The following is a 19,225-nucleotide window of genomic DNA, read 5'->3' as shown; positions in this document are numbered from 1 at the left end:
GGACATTCGGTTCTGTGAGGAGTAAAATTCATAATTACTGCTTTTGCCTTTTAATGTCTTAACAGTGTGTTTGTGTGTTTGTTTGTGTACTTGTCCTCTCTGCAGGCCACAGCCCAGATGGAGGAGCGCTTGTTGGAGATTGTCACCCACTGCTCTCCAGACAGCTCTCTCCCGCTGGCTGACGGGGTGCTGGGATTCATCCAGCACCAGTTGGTTGAGTTGGTCAGAGACTGTCTGGACAAGTCCCAGAAAGGCCTGGTTACTTCCCGCTACTTTGCTGAGTTGCAGGAGAAGCTGGAGAAGCTGCTACATGAGGTGGGGAAACAGCCAGCTGGTTTGGGTCCTACAGGGCTGATATGGAAATGATGTAGGTCAGAACGGCCTTTATAGTTGCAAAAAAGGATTAAAAATGAACTTAATTGAAGCGTATACTGCAGCTTTAACCATCAGCTGATGAGTCCCTATATGTGAACTTGTGAACTGGTTTATTTGGATGTGATGAAGTTATGAAAGGGGATTGATCCAGGCGCGGTGAAATGTGCAGTCGGGCTCGTCGCTCAATAACTGTCTGATAGCCGCAGGCACACACAAAAGATCTGGTAGGGGAAATTGTCAGTGATGGTGAGAGGTAGTTTTGTCACAGGTCTTATCTGTGTTGTGATTAAATGTTAGTTTCTATAGAAACCTCTTCCCCTGTTCCTCTGCGTGCTGTCAGACAGAAGGCATGGCAGACTCGCTGTACCTCCAGCTGAACTGATAAGTCTGTTCCCATACAGTGGAACAAATGCTGTCATACACACACACACATACACGCAAGACTCGCTCTGTGTGCCAAGGCCAATCACTGAATAAAATTTTCAGACATCGAAATTCTCTAAATATGATTTGATATATGTAGTCATATAAATTCAGTTTGAAAAAGCTGTCACATTTTTTATTTAAACACTTATTGCATGGTAGCTCTTGCCTGGGAAATATCCTCTACTGTACTGTACTGTGAAACTGACAGATTTTGTGCTTTTGGCAGCAAAGATTGACAAACTCTTTTGCAATGCCTTCTGATCTTTGTTACAAGAGCAGCCTTATAAGGCAAAACATTTTGACAGTGTGCAGGGGCTTTTGACCTTTGGATTTTCATTGACCTTTAACATGAGCTAGTTTATAATAATAAAGAGAACTTTTACTTTATACCGTGAACTGTGAAGGTTAAAGGGCGCCACCTGCAGAAACTCCATCAAGAGAAAAATCTAAAAGGGCCACCCAACCAGTTTGACTGAGAGATGATCTCTGGGAAATGTGCACTTTGAGCATATATTTAACATGGTTCATCACTTGAACTGGATTCTCATATCCAACAAAGACTTCACACTAAGTGAGCATGTGAGGATCCCGTGTTTGCAGAAGTTCAGTGGGCCGCACAGCCACACAAACTTGCAAGAGTTGAGCATGATTCTGTCTTTGGAGAAAGTTGAAGGAATAGTTTGATATTTTAGAGGTGCTGGTAGGCAGATTTTTTTACCTAGCTACCTTTTCCCCCTGTTTTTAGTCTTTATGCTAAGCTTAGCTAAGCGGCTGCTGGTTGTAGCCTTTTATGTAACGGAGAGTAATATTGCCCTTGTCATGGTCTAGGCTGTACATGCAAATGACTTGGACAGAAATGCATAGTATACTATGCAGCCTCTGTTTCACTAGCACAGACTGTCACTCCAGCCGCCTCAGAAGAAAGGCCGTGGATGACTCATTTAGACTCCACACATCCACCCAGTGATTATTCTAATAATTCCTCTTGGTCTAGCGTGATGTTTTCTCTGACGTAATTCTGTCGGGCAGTGTCTGTCTTCTTATTTCTCCTAATGTCATACCCATTTGCTTTGAAATCACTGTGTTTTATATACTTCTGTTTCCTGTGTCAGTACCAAGCAGTGCTTCTTTTAGAATCTTTTTCAGGGGTGATAACAAATGAGGTTTACATGAGGTTTACATCCTTTTTTCACATCTAGTTTCTCATTTTGCTAACATTTTATTAACATAAAAATGTACAATTCAACATCACCCATATCCTTTTTTTTGTTTTTGCTCCTGCTCCACTGCTATTTTCCAGGCCTATGAGCGCTCTGAAAGCGAGGAGGTAACCGTCATCAGCCAGCTGGTGAGGAAGATCCTCATCATAATCTCTCGGCCGGCTCGCCTCCTTGAGTGCTTGGTAAGCTGAGGAAGAGAAAATCTCTTCCTACTGAAAATGAGATTACTCTGATTGAAATGGGTAGAAGTCAGGACTGAAATTAGATTCTAGCCTTTATTTTCTCATAGAAAATTCATGTGTCACCAGAACATGAAGATGATCTTTGAGGGAAGAAAATATTACTAAACTTTTACTATTCTTCCCCTTCAGTCGATAAAAGTTTCCAATCAAAACTGCTGTAAGTGAAATTGTGAAGGTTAAACTGGAAAAAACTGAAATTATTTTCACTTCTTTTGCATTGATGTGGTGGAAGAAGCCTGAATAGCCGATATCTCAAAACCTCAGCAGATAAAACCAGAGATCTACATGCCTAGATGGTGCTAGAGTGCAATTCTTCTTTGTGATGTGGTAAATGCTGTGTTTGTTTTTACTTAAACTTTAAAATTCAGTAATCTTTAATCACCAACTTCCAACCAATTCAGCTCCGATAAGGATAATTATAGGTCAGCCAGCTAATGGGATAACTACTAGTAGTAAATCAAAAGCCACTAGCTACTTGAAGACTACAGTTTCCTTTGACTTGTACCACTAATACAGAATAAACACTTTGCTTTGTTTCCTGCTCTGAGTTCAGTGTGGTCAGGATATTGTTTTAATGAGACTTGCATGCTGTTGACAGGAATTTGATCCAGAAGAGTTTTATCACTTACTTGAGGCAGCAGAGGGCCACGCTAAAGTCGGCCAGGGAATCAAGACGGACATCCCGCGGTACATCATCAGCCAGCTTGGTCTGACAAGGGACCCCTTAGAAGGTAAAGAGACTCTTTGCTGAGAAACAAAGCCTTATACTCCATTCACGCTGAAACCCAAGGTGTTCCAGTTCCACATGTAGCTCAGATCTGATGGGTTTCAACTGTAACCATTCTGAGCAGGAAAAAAAAAACTTTTATTTTACCAATGTGGACGTCATCACTGTGAGGCATTCTCAACATACTTGCAGCTTGTAAGTCAACACTCAGATGACTAGTTTGCTAGTATCGCCATGGCAATAAGAAAATCATAGATCATTCGCTTGAGATAATTGTTGCAGCTCTGGTACGTGGCAGCCTGGATGAGCAGTGTCAGAATGGAGGACAGAGTGAATCGACAGTGGAAACAAATCCAAGTTGGGTTTTTTTTTTCCCTCAGACATAACCAGTGGCACAAACTGTTACAGAAATGTCTTTTATTATCGTCACTCTGTGCGTATGTCATTTGATGTCAGTTCATATTGGATTTGACGTATGTCCTAGAACAAGCATGTATGAACCATCATAATAAACAAAAGGACTGAGGACAGGATAGCCAGGCTGTAAACCAGTTTTTGTACAGCTGAATATCATTTAAAACACATGACAACCCTCAGATAAAGAGGAATAGCGTTTCTATGTCCAAATATAGAATAACAGAGATGGAGGAGGACGAGTTAATGATGGAAGTTAAATGATTCTTTGTCGTTATATTAAACTCAGTCTCTCTGTCTCTATTATTTCTAGACATGGTACAGCTTGAACAGTACGATGCCAGTCCTTCAGTGTCAGTGGAACCAGATGCTAATGTGGAGGTAATTTTCAAAGTTTTTATTACTGATTATGCTTTTTTAAAAAAGGAGATGTTCCTAAAACATCTTGCATGCTTTCTTCAAATGCATCACGTCTTTAAAATGTTAAAATGTTACATGGATTAATGTGCACACTACATACTCAGTATTTTCATTACAAGTTTGCCCCCACTGTACTTGATGCAGCAGAGTGCTGAACAGGCCTTGAAGCAGTAATTATATTGTAATAATCCTAGCAATTAATGTTTCTGCTGTGTTTCCTTCTTAAGTTACCCATAAACAGCCTATAGCATCATGTTTCTGCTCCCTCGCTTTAGAATAAGGCCCCACAGACGCTGACACCTACTCGAAGAAAACCTCTTGAAAGTGATTTTGAGACCATCAAACTCATCAGTAACGGAGCCTATGGGTAAGAAGAATGGAACGGTCCATTGTTTTAGCTTTTGTTGTGTTCTCTTAGCACTGTTTCTTTGTTTTCCAAAAAACGCATTTTGTTCATTGAACAAAATGCGACCAAAACATCCAAGATGTCAGAAGGCAACTTTGGATTCTTTGCTAGAAATATGTCACTGAAGGCTTTCTTGAAAGTTCACTGCATGCCAGAAGTTTCATGAAATCTTTTCTTTTGTAAGTGGCCTTACAGTGGTTATAGATCCATTCTATATAATTATCCTGTCAGCAACTAATTTCGTCCATTTGATCAAACATCTAGAATATTGGCAAGGTGGTTTTCAGCTAATTACTCAGCAGTGTGGTGCCTTATTTTGTTCCTACAGCTTAATAAAGGAGTTTCATGACTCCTTCAGACCTGTTAGTAGGAACAGAAAACGCGCTGCAGTCAGAGTGTCAAAATTTCAGCCTCTCATCCTCTCTAGCTATAATGGTAGCTGTGGCTTGATCATAACATAGCAACGGCACATCCTGCCTGTGCAGGCATGAGTTGAATTAGAATCAGTTAAAGGGAATCTCAAATCTAGCATGAAAACCACCATTCTTTATTTTCATTTAGAAGATCCCCTTGAGGATAACAGGTCTAATGTGGTTTTCGTCAGGGCTGTGTATCTGGTCCGGCACAAGGAAACCCGTCAACGGTTTGCCATGAAAAAGATAAATCGCCAGAACCTGGTCCTGAGGAACCAGATCCAGCAGGCGTTCGTGGAGCGGGACATCCTAACCTTCGCTGAGAACCCCTTTGTTGTCTCCATGTTCTGCTCCTTTGAGACACGACGTCACTTGTGCATGGTCATGGAGTACGTTGAAGGTAAAGTCAAGAGAGGGCTGTGACTGATGGATTTTTCCATTTAAAGCATTTAGTTTAGTCTAAAGAGGAGTGGTTTACTTTGAAGGCTAATATAGAACTGCCATGTTTGTCCAGTGTCCAATAAAGCATCACAAATACTTTGTGTTTCTCAGTCAAATCGTCACCTTGTCGCAGCAACTTAATAACAAAAGCTATTAAAGGAAATGGTTAATGAAAATGAATGTAGCTCCTCCTCCTTAAGGTTTTCTATTTTTCTTCTTTGTTAAGGTGGAGATTGTGCCAACTTGCTCAAGAACATGGGCCCGCTTCCTGTAGAAATGACAAGGATGTACTTTGCTGAAACAGTCCTGGCCCTGGAGTACCTTCACAACTATGGCATTGTGCATCGGGATCTCAAACCTGACAAGTGAGAACACAAACCAGCTCCCACTTCACTTCTGCTTGTGTTAACTGTTTGCGAATTTCTTTTGGAAATGTGCTGAGTACATCCGAGTTCTGAATCAGTGCTTTTGCTTTTCGTTAGGATTCATTAAATGAAACGTCATTAAATTTCTGGTCTATGATTAGACACACAGTGATTCCACATTTCTCTCTATTTTAATCCTCCTTTCTGTTTCAATCTGGACTTTGTTTTTTCTTTTTATACCCAACAGTTTATTAATTACATCCATGGGCCACATCAAGCTGACAGACTTCGGCTTGTCTAAAATTGGCCTGATGAACATGACCACCAACCTGTATGAGGGTCACATGGAGAAGGACACACGAGAGTTTGTTGACAAGCAGGTGAGACAGTTTCAGATGTAAAAGACAAAACAACTTAATGCGTGTAAGAAAGATAACACAAATTTTTTGACAGCCGTGATTGTGAAAGCAGCCTTTTCTGTTTGTCCATTTTCACCTGTGTTTGTTTGCGTGTGCAGGTGTGTGGCACTCCAGAGTACATCGCCCCGGAGGTGATCCTCAGGCAGGGCTACGGAAAGCCTGTGGACTGGTGGGCGATGGGGATCATCCTCTATGAATTCCTGGTCGGCTGTGTCCCGTTCTTTGGAGACACTCCTGAAGAACTTTTTGGCCAAGTTGTCAGTGGTGAGTAGGGCTGGGCGATATATCGATATAAAAGATATATCGATATATTTTTAAATGGGATATGAAATTAGGCCATATCGTATATATCGATATAGTTCAAACTTGCGCTGTGATCCTTGATCCATCCAGTGCGCATGCGTCACTACGTGTGCAGCCTGTTACGGCAGCTCCCGATTTTCTTTCACTTTTATTCTACTTTTCTTATCTTTGAGGCACTTTTCGTTATTTTTCTTTAATACGTTGGATTACTTTCTTTTCATCACACTGAGACATGTGGGTTGTGAGATTTTTGGGGCTTTTGTTTGCCGTTGCGTTACTTTTTTTCGGCGTAGCGACGCAACAACACCACACGGCCCGCATTGTTTACACCAGGGATCAGCTGTTAGACCTCAAGCCGGCTTTTTCACTGACAAGGCAAGAGGAGATCACTGTTGAAATTTGGCGCAAGACACACCGGGGATGCAGAGGAAACAAAAAGTTACGGAGGAAGAGGGAGGCTCTGAAACATCAAAGGAGAAGTATTAAGCCGTGTCTCCCCTCTATCATCATGGGGAACGTGAGGTCCCTCGCAAATAAGATGGACGAGCTGATGGCGCTGGCCCAGAGTCGGGGGGGGGGGGGGGGGGGGGGGGGATCGTGAGTGTAGTGTGATGTGCTTCACGGAGACATGGCTACACCAGGATGTTCCTGATGATAACGCTACCATCAGGGGCTTCCACACGGTCCGTGCCGACAGAGACTGCGTCAGGAGCGGTAAGCGCAAAGGAGGAGGGCTTGCCATTCTGGTGAATAATCGGTGGTGTAACCCCGCTCACATCACCGTGAAGGAGCGCATCTGTGGCCCGGATGTTGAACTGTGTGCTGTCGGAATTCGTCCATATTATCTGCCCAGGGAGTTTTCTCATGTTATCATGGTGGCAGTTTATGTTCCCCCCTCTGCAAACCCAAACACCGCGTGTGACGTCATTCACTCTGCAATAGCCCGGTTACAGACTCCGCACCCGAGTGCATTCATTGCTATCTCGGGTCACTTCAAAAAATTTCCCTACGGGAATTAATAAAGTTTTTTCTGATTCTGATCTGATCTGATCCAAGCAAGCTGCTAACCCGGAGCTCTCAGCACCGCTTCCAGAGCTGAATGGGTGGCTGAGGATGCAGTGCTTCGGTCACATATTACACTTGGCTATTGGTGTTTTACTTTGTGTTTTATGCTGCTATTTCGACCAGGTCTCTGTTGAAAAACTGATTGTTAAATAGAGGTTAAATAAATTAATCGTGACATGTGACATGTCATATTTGGCTTTGACTTTGACTGAACATTTGCTCTCACTTTGTGATAAAAATATCGGGATATATATCGTAAATCGATATTCAGCCTGAAGATATCGGGATATGACTTTTGGTCCATATCGCCCAGCCCTAGTGGTGAGTGCTGAAATGTTAGAGGAGCCACCAAAAGAAATAGATGCACCGGTAAATAGCAGTGAGACTGAATTTTCAATGGCATGTTTTGCCAAACTTAGAAAACGGTGGCACAGATAGACATGTTTCTGAGATAAAATATTCCCATTATCACGGAATAAACTCAACAAAATGTCACAAAAAGCCCAGCATATAAATTCAAAGCAATGTGCTTGTCCCAGCAAGATTGTATATGGATTCCCAAACACACTACAGTGCCAAACTGTATGCTTAGACATTTCTTATCACCTTTATATGACTGTGAAATAGTCCTGAAGCTGTGTTATTTTTATCTACTGCTCTTATTTGTGATTGTCCAACTGACCTGTATTTCTGTGATTTGCAGATGAAATAATTTGGCCTGACGGAGACGATGCGTTGCCTGCTGATGCCCAGGACCTGATCACCCGCCTGCTGAGGCATAGTCCCCTAGATCGACTGGGAACAGGTACTGCTGACGGGATTTCCCCCCTCAAAAAAAAATGTTGTCGCAGGAGGGAAATTAAAACAGTGACTTCCTCCTAAACATATTTATATTAAACTTTATGAAGTACTTAAAAAATACAATTTAAAAATGACATTAGTAAAATTAAAATGAAGTGAAGACACAAATCTTGTCACCCTCTTGAGGACACCTTTTAAAATGCTAATCACTGAACTTGATGCAGTGTTTAACTGGCTTGGGAAAACTGTGTGGTTGCAGGCGGAGCCTCAGAGGTCAAACAGCATCCATTCTTCCTGGGTTTGGACTGGAATGGACTCCTGCGGCAGAAAGCTGAATTCATCCCTCAGCTCGAGGCAGAGGATGACACCAGCTACTTTGACAGTAGGTTACAGCTACAGTTAAGATGATATCAAATTTCTTTTAATTAGTTACAACCTGAGTTCAGGCTTGCAGAGCGGATTTTCTCCCACATTCAAAACACACTCAACACAAAGCACAGCATTTATGGTTGCTATTTAAAAACAAGACATCTTAAACATGACATCATAGACCTCTGCTGACAGAATGTATGGGTTGTCTGTATTTTTATCTTGTGGGAATTTTTCTGAAATTGGGAGTGGCATTTTCTGTTTCTATCTTTAGCTCGATCCGAACGCTACCATCATTTAGCGTCAGACGAGGATGAGGAAACCAATGACGAAGAGTCTTCCTTGGAAATCAGGCAGTTTGCTTCCTGGTCACACCGCTTCAGTAAAGTAAGGCCTGCATCCAACAAAAGAAACTTGCAGAGTTCTTTCTATGGATATTTACCATGTTCACTTAAACATTCCAGTAGTCATATTTAAAAGAAATATGCTGTGACAGACTAAAATGTGATGATTATCAGCCCCACTGTGGCTACAACACGTCTGTACTTAACAGTCACTATGAAGATGTTAGTCATCAAAAAATCTGACTGGCTCAGCGCGAGAAAAAGATGCATGTAAAACGAATCAGTGTATAAGATAAAATGATCAGTCCTGAGTCTAAAACACAGCTTCACCCTTCACGGCCTCTCCTTTGTTTTTCATCTCAGGTTTACAGCAGCACAGAACATCTGGCAACGCCTTCCAACCTGAGCTTCTCCTCCGACCGCAGCCACAGTGAGGACAAAGAGGACCGGGGGGACATGGGAGGACCCTCCCCAAGCCCAGCAGAGGGCAGCATGGAGCGCAGACACGCTGGACGCATGGCCAGGTCAGCACAAGAGTAAAATATATCATACCATATGTCATAACGTCTTTTAGTTCCACTTCTGTTTTTACTTCATCTTGAGTTTTTTTTGTTGATTTTTTTTCTTTACCCTGTTCAGCACTTCGTTGCTAGGTCACGTGAAATTCTGCCAAAAAATGTATTGATGGTTCACAAGCCCTTGGAATTTTCCCTGGTATTTGTGTAAAAGCAGCTGGCAGCCAAAACACAGTGCTGGTGTGGTGTGGTGTGATCAGTTGAACTCTTGTACCAGTTGATTTACTTGTCCAACTGGTCTTTGGCTGTTTGTAGTCTTCGCCCTCGGGCCTCTTCCAGCTCCTCCCAGTCTGAGAGGAGCACCAGCCCTCTTGTGATGAGCAGCACCCACAGCCTGGAGACAATGCCCCGCTTTGCCCTCTCCACTGATGATGAAGGTAAATCCAGACTGCCATGTTTTGTTTTGTTTTTACACTTATGTTCACAATATGTTCGATGCCTATAATTAGAGGCATAAACTGTGAGCATGCTTACAAGTTGTTTTCCTTTTAACATGTGTTTCCTGCAGCTGAGGTGGTTGTGTCAAACCTTCGGAGGATCAGGATTCGCAGTAACAGCACTGGGGCCAAGCACTCATCCCCCAAGGACCCGGCTGGCCCTCGACGTTTTGGTAACCAGCTGGAGACACCAGACAGACAGAGGCTTCCCTGTGGAGGGAAGGTTCCCAAGTCAGCCTCCGTCTCAGCCCTGTCTCTCATCATCACTACAGGTACAGGAGGTTATCATGTCCACTTCAGAGTCCAGCAGATGAAAGAATTAACTTGACAATGATCATTAATCATCAAAAATTTAAACACAATGGGAATCTCTTTAAACTGAGCTTGTAAATCTGTGTGAACTATATTTACTATACTTATTTACCTGTTGAGCTTATGAATCTTATTATCCGTAACTGTATGTGTCAGAAAAATGGAAGAAAAATGGTCCTGTGTTTGTTGTAGATGACTCGCCCGGTGGCCTCCAGCCCAGTCCCATCTCCCCACGCTCGCTGTCCTCCAACCCCTCGTCTCGCGACTCCTCCCCCAGCCGGGACCTGTCGCTCAGCACTGGCAGCCTGAGGCCGCCCATCGTCATCCACACCTCAGGGAAGAAGTTCGGCTTCACCATGCAGGCCATCCGGGTCTACATGGGCGACAGCGACGTCTACACAGTGCACCACATGGTGTCGGTGGGTGTCACCACAAGTTTTAAAACACATCTGCCTTACGAAACACACAGCTGTGACTAGTCATTGTGTTTTTTAAATGGCACGTGTCTATGTCAAATCGTGTTTTATTCTGATGATACTAAACCAGATGAGAAAGGTATAAAAAGGTGGTTATGTAATGCTCAAATAAAACTCCTCTCCATACGCTCTCTGTTGCTGTTTTAACAGAGTGTGGAGGAGGGCAGCCCGGCGCACCAGGCAGGTCTCTGCACTGGAGACCTCATCACCCACGTGAACGGAGAGTCTGTCCAAGGCCTGGTCCACCCTGAAATGATAGAACTGCTTCTGAAGGTACAGCAACTTAAACCTGTTGTGACAGGTTGTCACTTTGAAATTCAGTTTAAGTTGCATTGTTTGTCCTTAGCAGAAATAATCATTTCCTTCCTTCGGAATGTGTAGAGCGGCAGCAAGGTAGTGCTTCAGACCATAGCACTTGAGAACACATCAATCAAAGTCGGTCCAGCTCGCAAGACCAAACACAAAGGCAAGATGGCTCGTCGCAGCAAGAAGAGTAAGAGGAGAGATAATTACGACAGGTGAGAATCCGAGGTTCGGTTTCCACTCACACTCTGCAGCTCTGCAGTGTTACTCATCTCTTGTTTACTCTGTGAGGTTGGAAACTGGTGAATATCAAAAACTAAGGCGCAAATCTCAGCCCTCTGTCTCCCTCTAGTGTTACACACTGTTACGTGAAGTCTAGTAGAAACTATGCACTACTGTACATTGATTACATTCATGCATGGTATGTTCTGCTGCAGTGGTAATAAAATAATGAAAAGCACATCCGTTTAGAAATTTAAGATGCATGTTGATGTTGTGATACTAACTAGATTCACAATATCTGTAGCAGCTGGACTTTGTGTCAGTGCCATTACTAAACTACACAGAATCAGATATCTGACTCTTCCTCTTCTTCCACTCCAAGGCGACGCAGCATCTTGAAGAAGCTGTCCAAGCAGAGCACTGTGATGCACAGCAGCCGCAGCTTCTCTTCAGGTCTCCATCACTCGGTTTCCTCCAGCGAGAGTCTTCCAGGCTCCCCAACGCACAGCCTCTCTCCCGGCCCCTCCACACCCTGCCGAAGCCCTGCGCCTGACCATCAGGCCTTTGGTGAGTTGAGCATGTCTCCAGGGTTATTGATGTGGACAGTAAATTTTTCTTGCAGGCAAAAAAACAAGAAGGGGCAGTAGACGCTTTGTAGTTGCGCTATGAATCTGAGAATATCCATAGATTACAGATGTTGGATATTGTGATAATAGCATTAATAGTATTGATTGGGTGCTAAAATGATAAAATATTGTGCAGTATTTGAAAGAGTTTTTACTTCTTTCCAGAAAATAACTCTCCCCAGAGCACATCTCCTTGCTCAAGCTCCCCCAGTTCTCCCGCCGCACACATCCGGCCCAGCTCACTCCACGGCCTGGGCTCCAAACTCAACACGCAGCGCTACACTAAGGTGGGCCGCCGGAAGTCAACCAGCAACATCCCCCCCTCACCTCTGGCCTGCAATTCCTCGTCATCCTCCACCCAGCCTCTTTCCCCACAGCGCTCTCCCTCCCCACTACCAGGCTTCGCTAAAAGCCTTCACACTTATCATGGCAAAACCCTGTCACCACCTACCATTGTCAGACACATTGTCCGTCCCCGCAGCGCTGAGCCGCCCCGATCTCCTCTGCTGAAAAGGGTGCAGTCGGCTGAGAAGCTGTCTGGAGTGTATCATGCAGACAAGAAGTCATACGCCCCCCGGAGGCACACGCTGGAAGTGCCGTTTTACGGTGAGGGCGATCTTCTGGGTGACTCTGAGGCAGAGGGAACCTGCTCCTACATTGGAGGCGATCACAGCAGGCTGGGGGGCTACATCGGCAGCCAGAGGATGAGGGACTCTGGGATTGAGCGATCCGAGCAGCTGGTCGTGATGAGAAAGCTCAACCTGTCAGAGCGGCGAGACTCCTTTAAGAAGCAGGAGGCGGTGCAGGAAGTGAGCTTTGACGAGCCGGAGGAGAAAACCAGCACCACAGTTACAGTCACCACCACTTCACCAGGAACCCATACACAACCTCAGCAGCCGCATCAGCACAGGACGGCCTGGATGGTCACTCGACCCCAAACAAGCGAGGAGGTGGAGCTGGAAGTGCCGGTGGTGAGGAGGTTCACCCTGGTGCCCCAGATCGCCGTGCAGGGCTCGACAGAGAGCGAAGAGCAGGACGAGTGGGAGCCGTGTTCAGACAGCGAGGAAACCACCGAGAAATCTGAGCTCGATGTCGGTGTCACTTCATCTCAGCAGCAACAGGCAGGACGTCCTCTCACCGACAACAGCTGCAGTCAAGCAGCAGAAACCACTTCCACTGGTCCTCAAATTGGACCATCAATGGAAAAGACGGAGTACAGAGAGGAAACTCCACAAAAAGTGCACCTGAGAAAGTGACAGCTCACCACTGTACTAATTTCGACAGCTCATTTCTTTTCTGTCAAGTCTTTCAAGTGTAACATGCGTCACCGCTGAGGGAGAACCCCCAGGTGTTCTCTTAGTGTGAGCCAGAAAAACTGGAAGCTGTAAACTCATTTACAGACCTGTCTGGCTGAAAGAGAGTGGGAGAATATTTTACTTGAATTTTTGTTTTTAATTGTAAATATTTGCCTCAAGGATTTGCATACATTCTGGTCGTATTTATTACATTTGTAAACTATGATGAGAAAGCAACAGGGAAAGAGGAAAGTTCTCATAGGTTGAGCAGCCAAGGCTCAACATTTTTGTATCCATAAAATGTGGTTTTATGTCTTTTGACTAAATGTTTTTTTTTTCTATAAATGTTTATTTTTTAAATAAATTGTTGGGGCAAAGAGCAGTTTGATAATGCTGGGCATAACTGTTGTAGGACCAAAAGGTATGAGAAGTCATTTTAGAAACTGAAGTGCTTTTGTTTTTTTTTTTTCCCTCAGTGTCTGTTTAAATTTGAAAAGTGCAGCTTCCAGTAGTAATTCAGTTATGATCAGTATGATCCTGATCTTCATAAACCTAAGAATGACCCTAAGTTCACACTATGAGCCACACGTGTCACTTCCTGATCATTTGGCCACCAAACTCTGCAGTTTTATCTACTTTACTTTGGCCTTCCATAGCACTACATCCTTTAACCCAAATGCTACCAAGCAGTAATTAGGCATCAGGAAAAAAAAAAAAACATTCAAGCTTGAAAGTTGCCGTGAGGCTTTGCACAGCTGGAATTCTTCCATCTTGCACTTGTCAGGCAGAACAATTGTCCATGAAATATTTGTAGGGAAAAGGAGGTGCTGAACGGTGAAAAGATTAGTTTCGTGGCTCACGTTTCTCTTACAGCTTTGTCTCTTGACGTATGAAACTCTGGATATTGTTCACTGCTTTTTGGCTACTTGATGTGAAGTTAGTGTTACGCTGCATCACAGAGGGATCAAAAAGGTTGTTGTTTTTTTTTCTTCCTGCTCACTTTTTGACATCTGTAAACACAGATTCAGCATGGCTCTGTGGCTTGCTGTAATAACTACTTCTACTCAAAGCATGCACTTTGCAGGAAAAACCTAAGCAGCCAAACTGAGGCCGTCTTCTTCAGAGCCTGGATGAAATCAGAGGAATATCTTTTTGTTGGTTAAAAACATTTTGATATTTTTTTTTTTTTTAACTTGCTTAGAGTGACTGCACATCCTGAACCTGGAAAGTGATGCATCCTCATGTATTTTTGGAGTATTTTTCCTGAAACTGTAGCGTTTGTCTTTGTTGTTTCTCATGAGCATGTGAGAGACACCATGCATAAAATGACCCGTTCCTACTTAATTTACTGTGTAGTGATGTTTACATCGGGGAAAAGTGCACTAATGTATTTTGACATGGCTTTTGTAACTGAATATTGAAGAGGGACACATTTACACTGAATCCAAACCCAGGGCTTCTTTGATCAAATGTTTTATATGTTTGTATTGTACAAACATTGATGTATAATTCCAGATGTGTTGCAGGACATGGTAATGCACAATGACAATGATAATTTGTGGCCCCAGGAGTTTGGGGAAGTCTGACTTGAGGGAATGGGCTGTTTTTAACAAAACACCTTGTTGGGATTCAGAACAGTATTTCACATCCAGCACAAGCTTGGATATACTTCACATTTTTCCACCACAGAAATACAGTTTTGAGGCTGATTGTTTTACTGTCAGTGGGTGTTGCTGGCTTTTGTACTGATTTTCTCTTGGGTCTTCTGTTTATATCACACCAGATTTTTGATGTGTTACTTAAGCCCCTCTTCCTCCTTAAAACAGTCCTTGCTCATTGCCTCAGCGGCGCAGACAGATCGCTGAATGGTCTGGGTTTTATTTTGCAGTCGGATAGAATTGTTTACAATGAACAAACATGGAAATGTACTGTACAAACATTTTATATCCTGTGGCTGTTTGTGATGAAGCTACTCTCTTTGATACCATGGAAGGTGACAACACTCATAGGACGTACATATCTATTTTTGTCTTGTTTTGAGGAAACCATTCTTGACTTCTTTAGCACCAAGCTGAAAATCATTTGACAAATTTACATGCACTTAAGTAACTACTTGTACAGCCCAAGCACAGTAAGGGACAAACTGTACTTCAAAAAGGCTAAAAAAGAATATATAAACCAGTACACATGTAATATGCCAGTCTGACTTCTGAAATAAGATTCCTATTTACTTTCCAGCCGCATGTGGACATGTTTTTGTATCGTACTGGTACTTTATTTCTCTGAATTACCTGGTTTCTTATGTGAATGTAAATGTTGCTGTTGCTTTGCTGATCTCTTCTGGCTGAAGGTCTCATGCCACAGCCTTTGGAGGTCAGCACAAACAACCCACTCAGCTGGTGTTAAACTTACTCTTTTTAGAGCAAACCGACAGGTCAGACTGTTGTTCATGTGCACGTGTTCTCCTGTGGACTCTTCTGTTCAGTGCATGCTGCATGACACAAGCACACATCTGTAATACTTGATGCATGGTATACCGGCGCTGTCGCCCCTGTACTGTGTTTTCTTGTGCAACAAATAAACTTTGTATTTCTCTTTGACTCTTATTTAGTTTGGCGCTTATGGATGCTATGATTGTTGAACACCACGGAGAGTGAGTCGAGTTGATATAGTGTTTTTACCCAGCCCTGGTGTGGGAAAATAATTAGCTAATATACAGGCAGTAATCGGTTTGAGAAAGTGTCACAACATGTTGCGATGCACAGTCACACCTTGTCAGACTTCTGTCATCTCACACTTTTCACTTCATATGCAATCATCTGACAAGTAAGGTTGCTAATGCAGACTATATAATTAGGAGAGACACTGCAGTAAACACATGTAGTTTAGTTAGCAGGAACACACAGTTAAAGCTACATGTCTGACAGCAGGTTGCTTTAATAACACACTGATATCATTCAGTTTAATTAGTGTCTCAACATGTGTGACCCCTGCTTGTGTTTTTGGAGGTTATTTATTGTTGATCTTAATAAGACTTCCTAAATAGATAAAGCTTACTTAACTAACTGTATATTATTCAGTGACACATACTGTAAAACAATACAGATTTTTTCCCCCTAAAATACTTTCCAACTTCCTTCCTTCCTTTCTTAGGGACCACTAAGCTGCTAACAGTAGATTTGCCTTGAAAAAAGAATGTATGCAAAGGTCTGAGCTACTCTGTAAAATCTGCAACAAACATTCAAAAATGAATTTGTCATCAGATGATAATTTGAAAAAAGGCTCATTTTTTAATATTTGCTGTAAGGGTTGTTTTTACTTATTTTCACTTTTTAAAAAAATCAACAACACGTACAGTTTACCCAGGGGTGCCCAATATTTTGAATACAACTATATTGCTTTGATGCAGTAGTGTCCTGGTAAGTGATTACATACTTTCATGTCACAAACCAGAGAACAACAAAGCTGTAGAGGCGCTGCTCTGAGCGAGGGTGACATTTAATTGTAATGCTGCAGTTTTCCTCTCTGGCCTCTGGGTGTCAGTAACGTGCTGAGGAACTTTAATCCACACCACAGAAGAAGCTGTGTGTGCCCTTCACAACAGCAGACATGGCTACTGCTACGAAACTCATCCAGAGGCTGCGAAATTTTTTATCAGGGGTAAGTAACAAAAACGCGGACAGACTTTAAACTGGAGTCAGGACATACTGTAAATATAAACACACGTTTATCACAGGGATGAAACTTTCCAATAGGACTAACTTAAACGGCAAAAATTGCCAGTGTTAGTTAGCTTGTGAGAGCTAGCTAGGCGAGCTAGCTGCACGGTTGTGAGCTACATACTGTTTCAAGTCCGTTCTGGTAGTTAAATCACTGGTTGGTTTTCTTTTTCAGCGGGACCTGCAAAGCAAACTTCAGCTGCGATATGAGGAGATTGTAAAGAGGTGAGACTCTCTGAGTTGTTCCTGGGAGAACCTAAATAATAGTGACATTTACGTGTTATTAAATCAGGAGCTGTACTCAAAGCTGGAGCTGCACTGTCACTTGTCATTATCTTGCAGAAGAATACTCTGCTCTGTTCGCAGTGGGTTTTAAACCCGATTGTCTTCTACACTGCTCTCATTACTGCTACGTGTTGTGGTGTATATACAGTACTGTGCCACAGTTGTAGCCATTGGCAATAAAGTGAGGATGCTTTCAAAAGTCACGTCACTTTGAATTTTCATCAGTTATTTTCATACAAAGTGCGTGTAACAGAAAAATCCTAGAGCAGACATGCATTTGGTGTGAAACCCTTTGCCTTCGTTGCGTGTCACAAACAGCTCCAGTTCTGTTGGATACAGCTATTCAAGGTACTTAGCAGATTGTGCTGAGCATCTTGGAGAACTTGCAGCACTTCTTCTTCTTCAAGCTGTTTTGGTGTCATCTGTCCCTTCATGTCATCCCAGGCTGACTCCATAATGTCTGGGCCAGATTTTATGACTCTGGCTGTATGTTTGGGGTCTTTGCAGAATAAATTTTGGACCGATCAGATGTCTCCTTTATGGTATTGTGTGATGAATAAGAAACTAAACATCTAAAGTGCCTGAAACTTTCACACAGTACTGTATGTTCCTGTGTCTGTATGTGCCAGACTGAGTACAATCTTCAGCAAGATTCAACCTTACCAACGTTACAGGAACAATTTAAGCATAAAACTAGTGTAAAGAAAGACAATGAACTGTGCACTGTTTTCTGTTACTCAAACTGAACATCCTGAATCCCATTTTATCATTGCACCAGTAGCTGAGATAACATGCCACCATAAACACTGCCTTTTTTTAAACAGTAAAATTCATGTTTACAATGCTTTTTTTGTACAGGACACAGCCACCGCCCAAGCTGCCCGTAGGCCCGAGCCACAAGTACGCTGACAACTACTACTACACCAGAGATGGACGCAGAGAGTCAGTACCTGCCACAGTTGTTATGTCTTCACAGAAGGCTCTCACTGCTGGCAGGTAAATGATTCAATCAGTGCATTGTCATGTACAGTATTAATTTGATGATTTGTAGTTTTTAGCTGAATCTTTATCCTGTGTTTTTTTTTTTTTTTTTTAATCTCTTCTAGCCAAGTAGCTGAAGCCCCGAAACTTCCAGTTACCCCGGGTTCTGTATATAAAGAGCCACCACTCTCCACAGACCAGCCGTACCTCTGAGCAGCAGGACAAACCGTTTCAGCATCAACAGCCTCATTTCTCCATCCAAAGCTGCTGTAGAGGCCTAACCACAGCACGTGTTGGTTATATCCTGTACAATAGAAAATGTTAATAAAATGTGTTATATGTTTAAATTCTTTTGTCCGACTGGTTATTCTGGTTATATTATGAGCTGAACAAATGTGTTGTTCATGTTGTTGAATCATTAGTGTCAACTTTGTGAATTGACTTGTTGCCATGTGAAAAAGAGTTTGGAAATACTGGGTGGGAAAAGAATGGAATGGCAAGGAGGACCTAGTGCCAGTTCAACAGATGGAGCCTCCATGGGGCTGTGGCCGAAAGGCTTAAAGGCCAAACTGAACTTGCTCTTCCTCCCAGAATGAGACAAAGGCCAAAATGAAATATGCCTATATGTGATCCAATTTGGAGAAACAAATGTTACTGGTTACTGAAAATCACCCTAATTTACTGACATGGTGTTGATACCAGTGGTAAACTTCCTTGACAAGAAATAGGAAATTCTGAATATTGTTTTATCATTCTTCTTTCATTTCATTTCCTTGTATTTGGTGGGTGAAGTATCTTTGGGAAACCTTGGAAATGCGTCTTGTTTTTCTAAACTGTCACTGCAAGGTAAAATGTAATTCTAAATATTATAGATCCTACACACCAGCACGTGATCTAAGTTATTTTGGCCGATATCTCTTCTCAGCACTGTGTGAGCATGTACAGACATTAGCAAACCAAAGTTCAGCTTCAACCTGAGAGGAGGCCTAATCAGCAGACATAACTGGAAACACCTGTGTGGGTGTGCAGGATGTGTGGGAATACACTGATAAGCTGTTTGGTGACAGAAGATACTTGCACTCTTAAAGGTGAGCCCTGAATATAATTATATAACAGTATAATGTGTGATGTAGCCTGGAATACTTGGTACCAGATTAGAAATAGCCCAGTTTTAAACAACGGCGTGTTCATATTTTAAGGTCACGTTGGCCTTTTGAGCAGGTTGAGTCTCACCTGGGAACCAC

At 42.8% G+C, this 19,225-nt stretch overlaps 2 protein-coding genes across 4 annotated transcripts in view; both read left to right on the top strand.

Moving 5' to 3' along the window:
* Positions 1–13,732, top strand: part of mast3b (microtubule associated serine/threonine kinase 3b) — a 33,118-nt gene extending 19,386 nt beyond the window's left edge. For all 3 annotated transcript variants that reach the window (XM_041039935.1, XM_041039934.1, XM_041039937.1), the window contains 20 exons: positions 106–315; positions 2,102–2,203; positions 2,862–2,994; positions 3,718–3,785; positions 4,100–4,191; positions 4,835–5,043; positions 5,311–5,449; positions 5,697–5,829; positions 5,967–6,132; positions 7,940–8,041; positions 8,297–8,419; positions 8,681–8,793; positions 9,114–9,274; positions 9,581–9,702; positions 9,834–10,034; positions 10,267–10,493; positions 10,701–10,823; positions 10,932–11,068; positions 11,458–11,642; positions 11,867–13,732. In XM_041039935.1, coding sequence (XP_040895869.1) covers positions 106–315; positions 2,102–2,203; positions 2,862–2,994; positions 3,718–3,785; positions 4,100–4,191; positions 4,835–5,043; positions 5,311–5,449; positions 5,697–5,829; positions 5,967–6,132; positions 7,940–8,041; positions 8,297–8,419; positions 8,681–8,793; positions 9,114–9,274; positions 9,581–9,702; positions 9,834–10,034; positions 10,267–10,493; positions 10,701–10,823; positions 10,932–11,068; positions 11,458–11,642; positions 11,867–12,957 — 3,837 coding nt within the window. In that variant the 3' untranslated portion in view covers positions 12,958–13,732. The remainder of the gene's footprint in view (positions 1–105; positions 316–2,101; positions 2,204–2,861; positions 2,995–3,717; positions 3,786–4,099; positions 4,192–4,834; positions 5,044–5,310; positions 5,450–5,696; positions 5,830–5,966; positions 6,133–7,939; positions 8,042–8,296; positions 8,420–8,680; positions 8,794–9,113; positions 9,275–9,580; positions 9,703–9,833; positions 10,035–10,266; positions 10,494–10,700; positions 10,824–10,931; positions 11,069–11,457; positions 11,643–11,866) is intronic.
* Positions 13,733–16,572: 2,840 nt separating this feature from the next.
* Positions 16,573–18,328, top strand: ndufa7 (NADH:ubiquinone oxidoreductase subunit A7). The gene is made up of 4 exons (XM_041040581.1): positions 16,573–16,656; positions 16,891–16,940; positions 17,859–17,996; positions 18,107–18,328. Exons 1-4 carry the CDS (start codon positions 16,606–16,608, stop codon positions 18,192–18,194), a joined length of 327 nt encoding a protein of 108 aa, XP_040896515.1. The 5' UTR covers positions 16,573–16,605; the 3' UTR covers positions 18,195–18,328.
* The last annotated feature ends 897 nt before the right edge of the window (positions 18,329–19,225 follow it).

The sequence above is a fragment of the Toxotes jaculatrix genome, chromosome 6 (assembly GCF_017976425.1).
Source record: "Toxotes jaculatrix isolate fToxJac2 chromosome 6, fToxJac2.pri, whole genome shotgun sequence".
In the NCBI taxonomy this organism is placed as follows: Eukaryota; Metazoa; Chordata; class Actinopteri; family Toxotidae; genus Toxotes; species Toxotes jaculatrix.
The sequence above is the reverse complement of the archived record's forward strand: the minus strand, read 5'-3'. Positions and strand labels throughout refer to the sequence as shown.

Bases quoted from the DNA above. Each gene is read 5' to 3' on its own strand.
- ndufa7 (XM_041040581.1), top strand. From the start codon at position 16,606: ATGGCTACTGCTACGAAACTCATCCAGAGGCTGCGAAATTTTTTATCA. The intron at 16,657-16,890 runs GTAAGTAACAAA...TTTCTTTTTCAG, and splicing joins TGCGAAATTTTTTATCAGGG to CGGGACCTGCAAAGCAAACT. The intron at 17,997-18,106 runs GTAAATGATTCA...AATCTCTTCTAG, and splicing joins AAGGCTCTCACTGCTGGCAG to CCAAGTAGCTGAAGCCCCGA.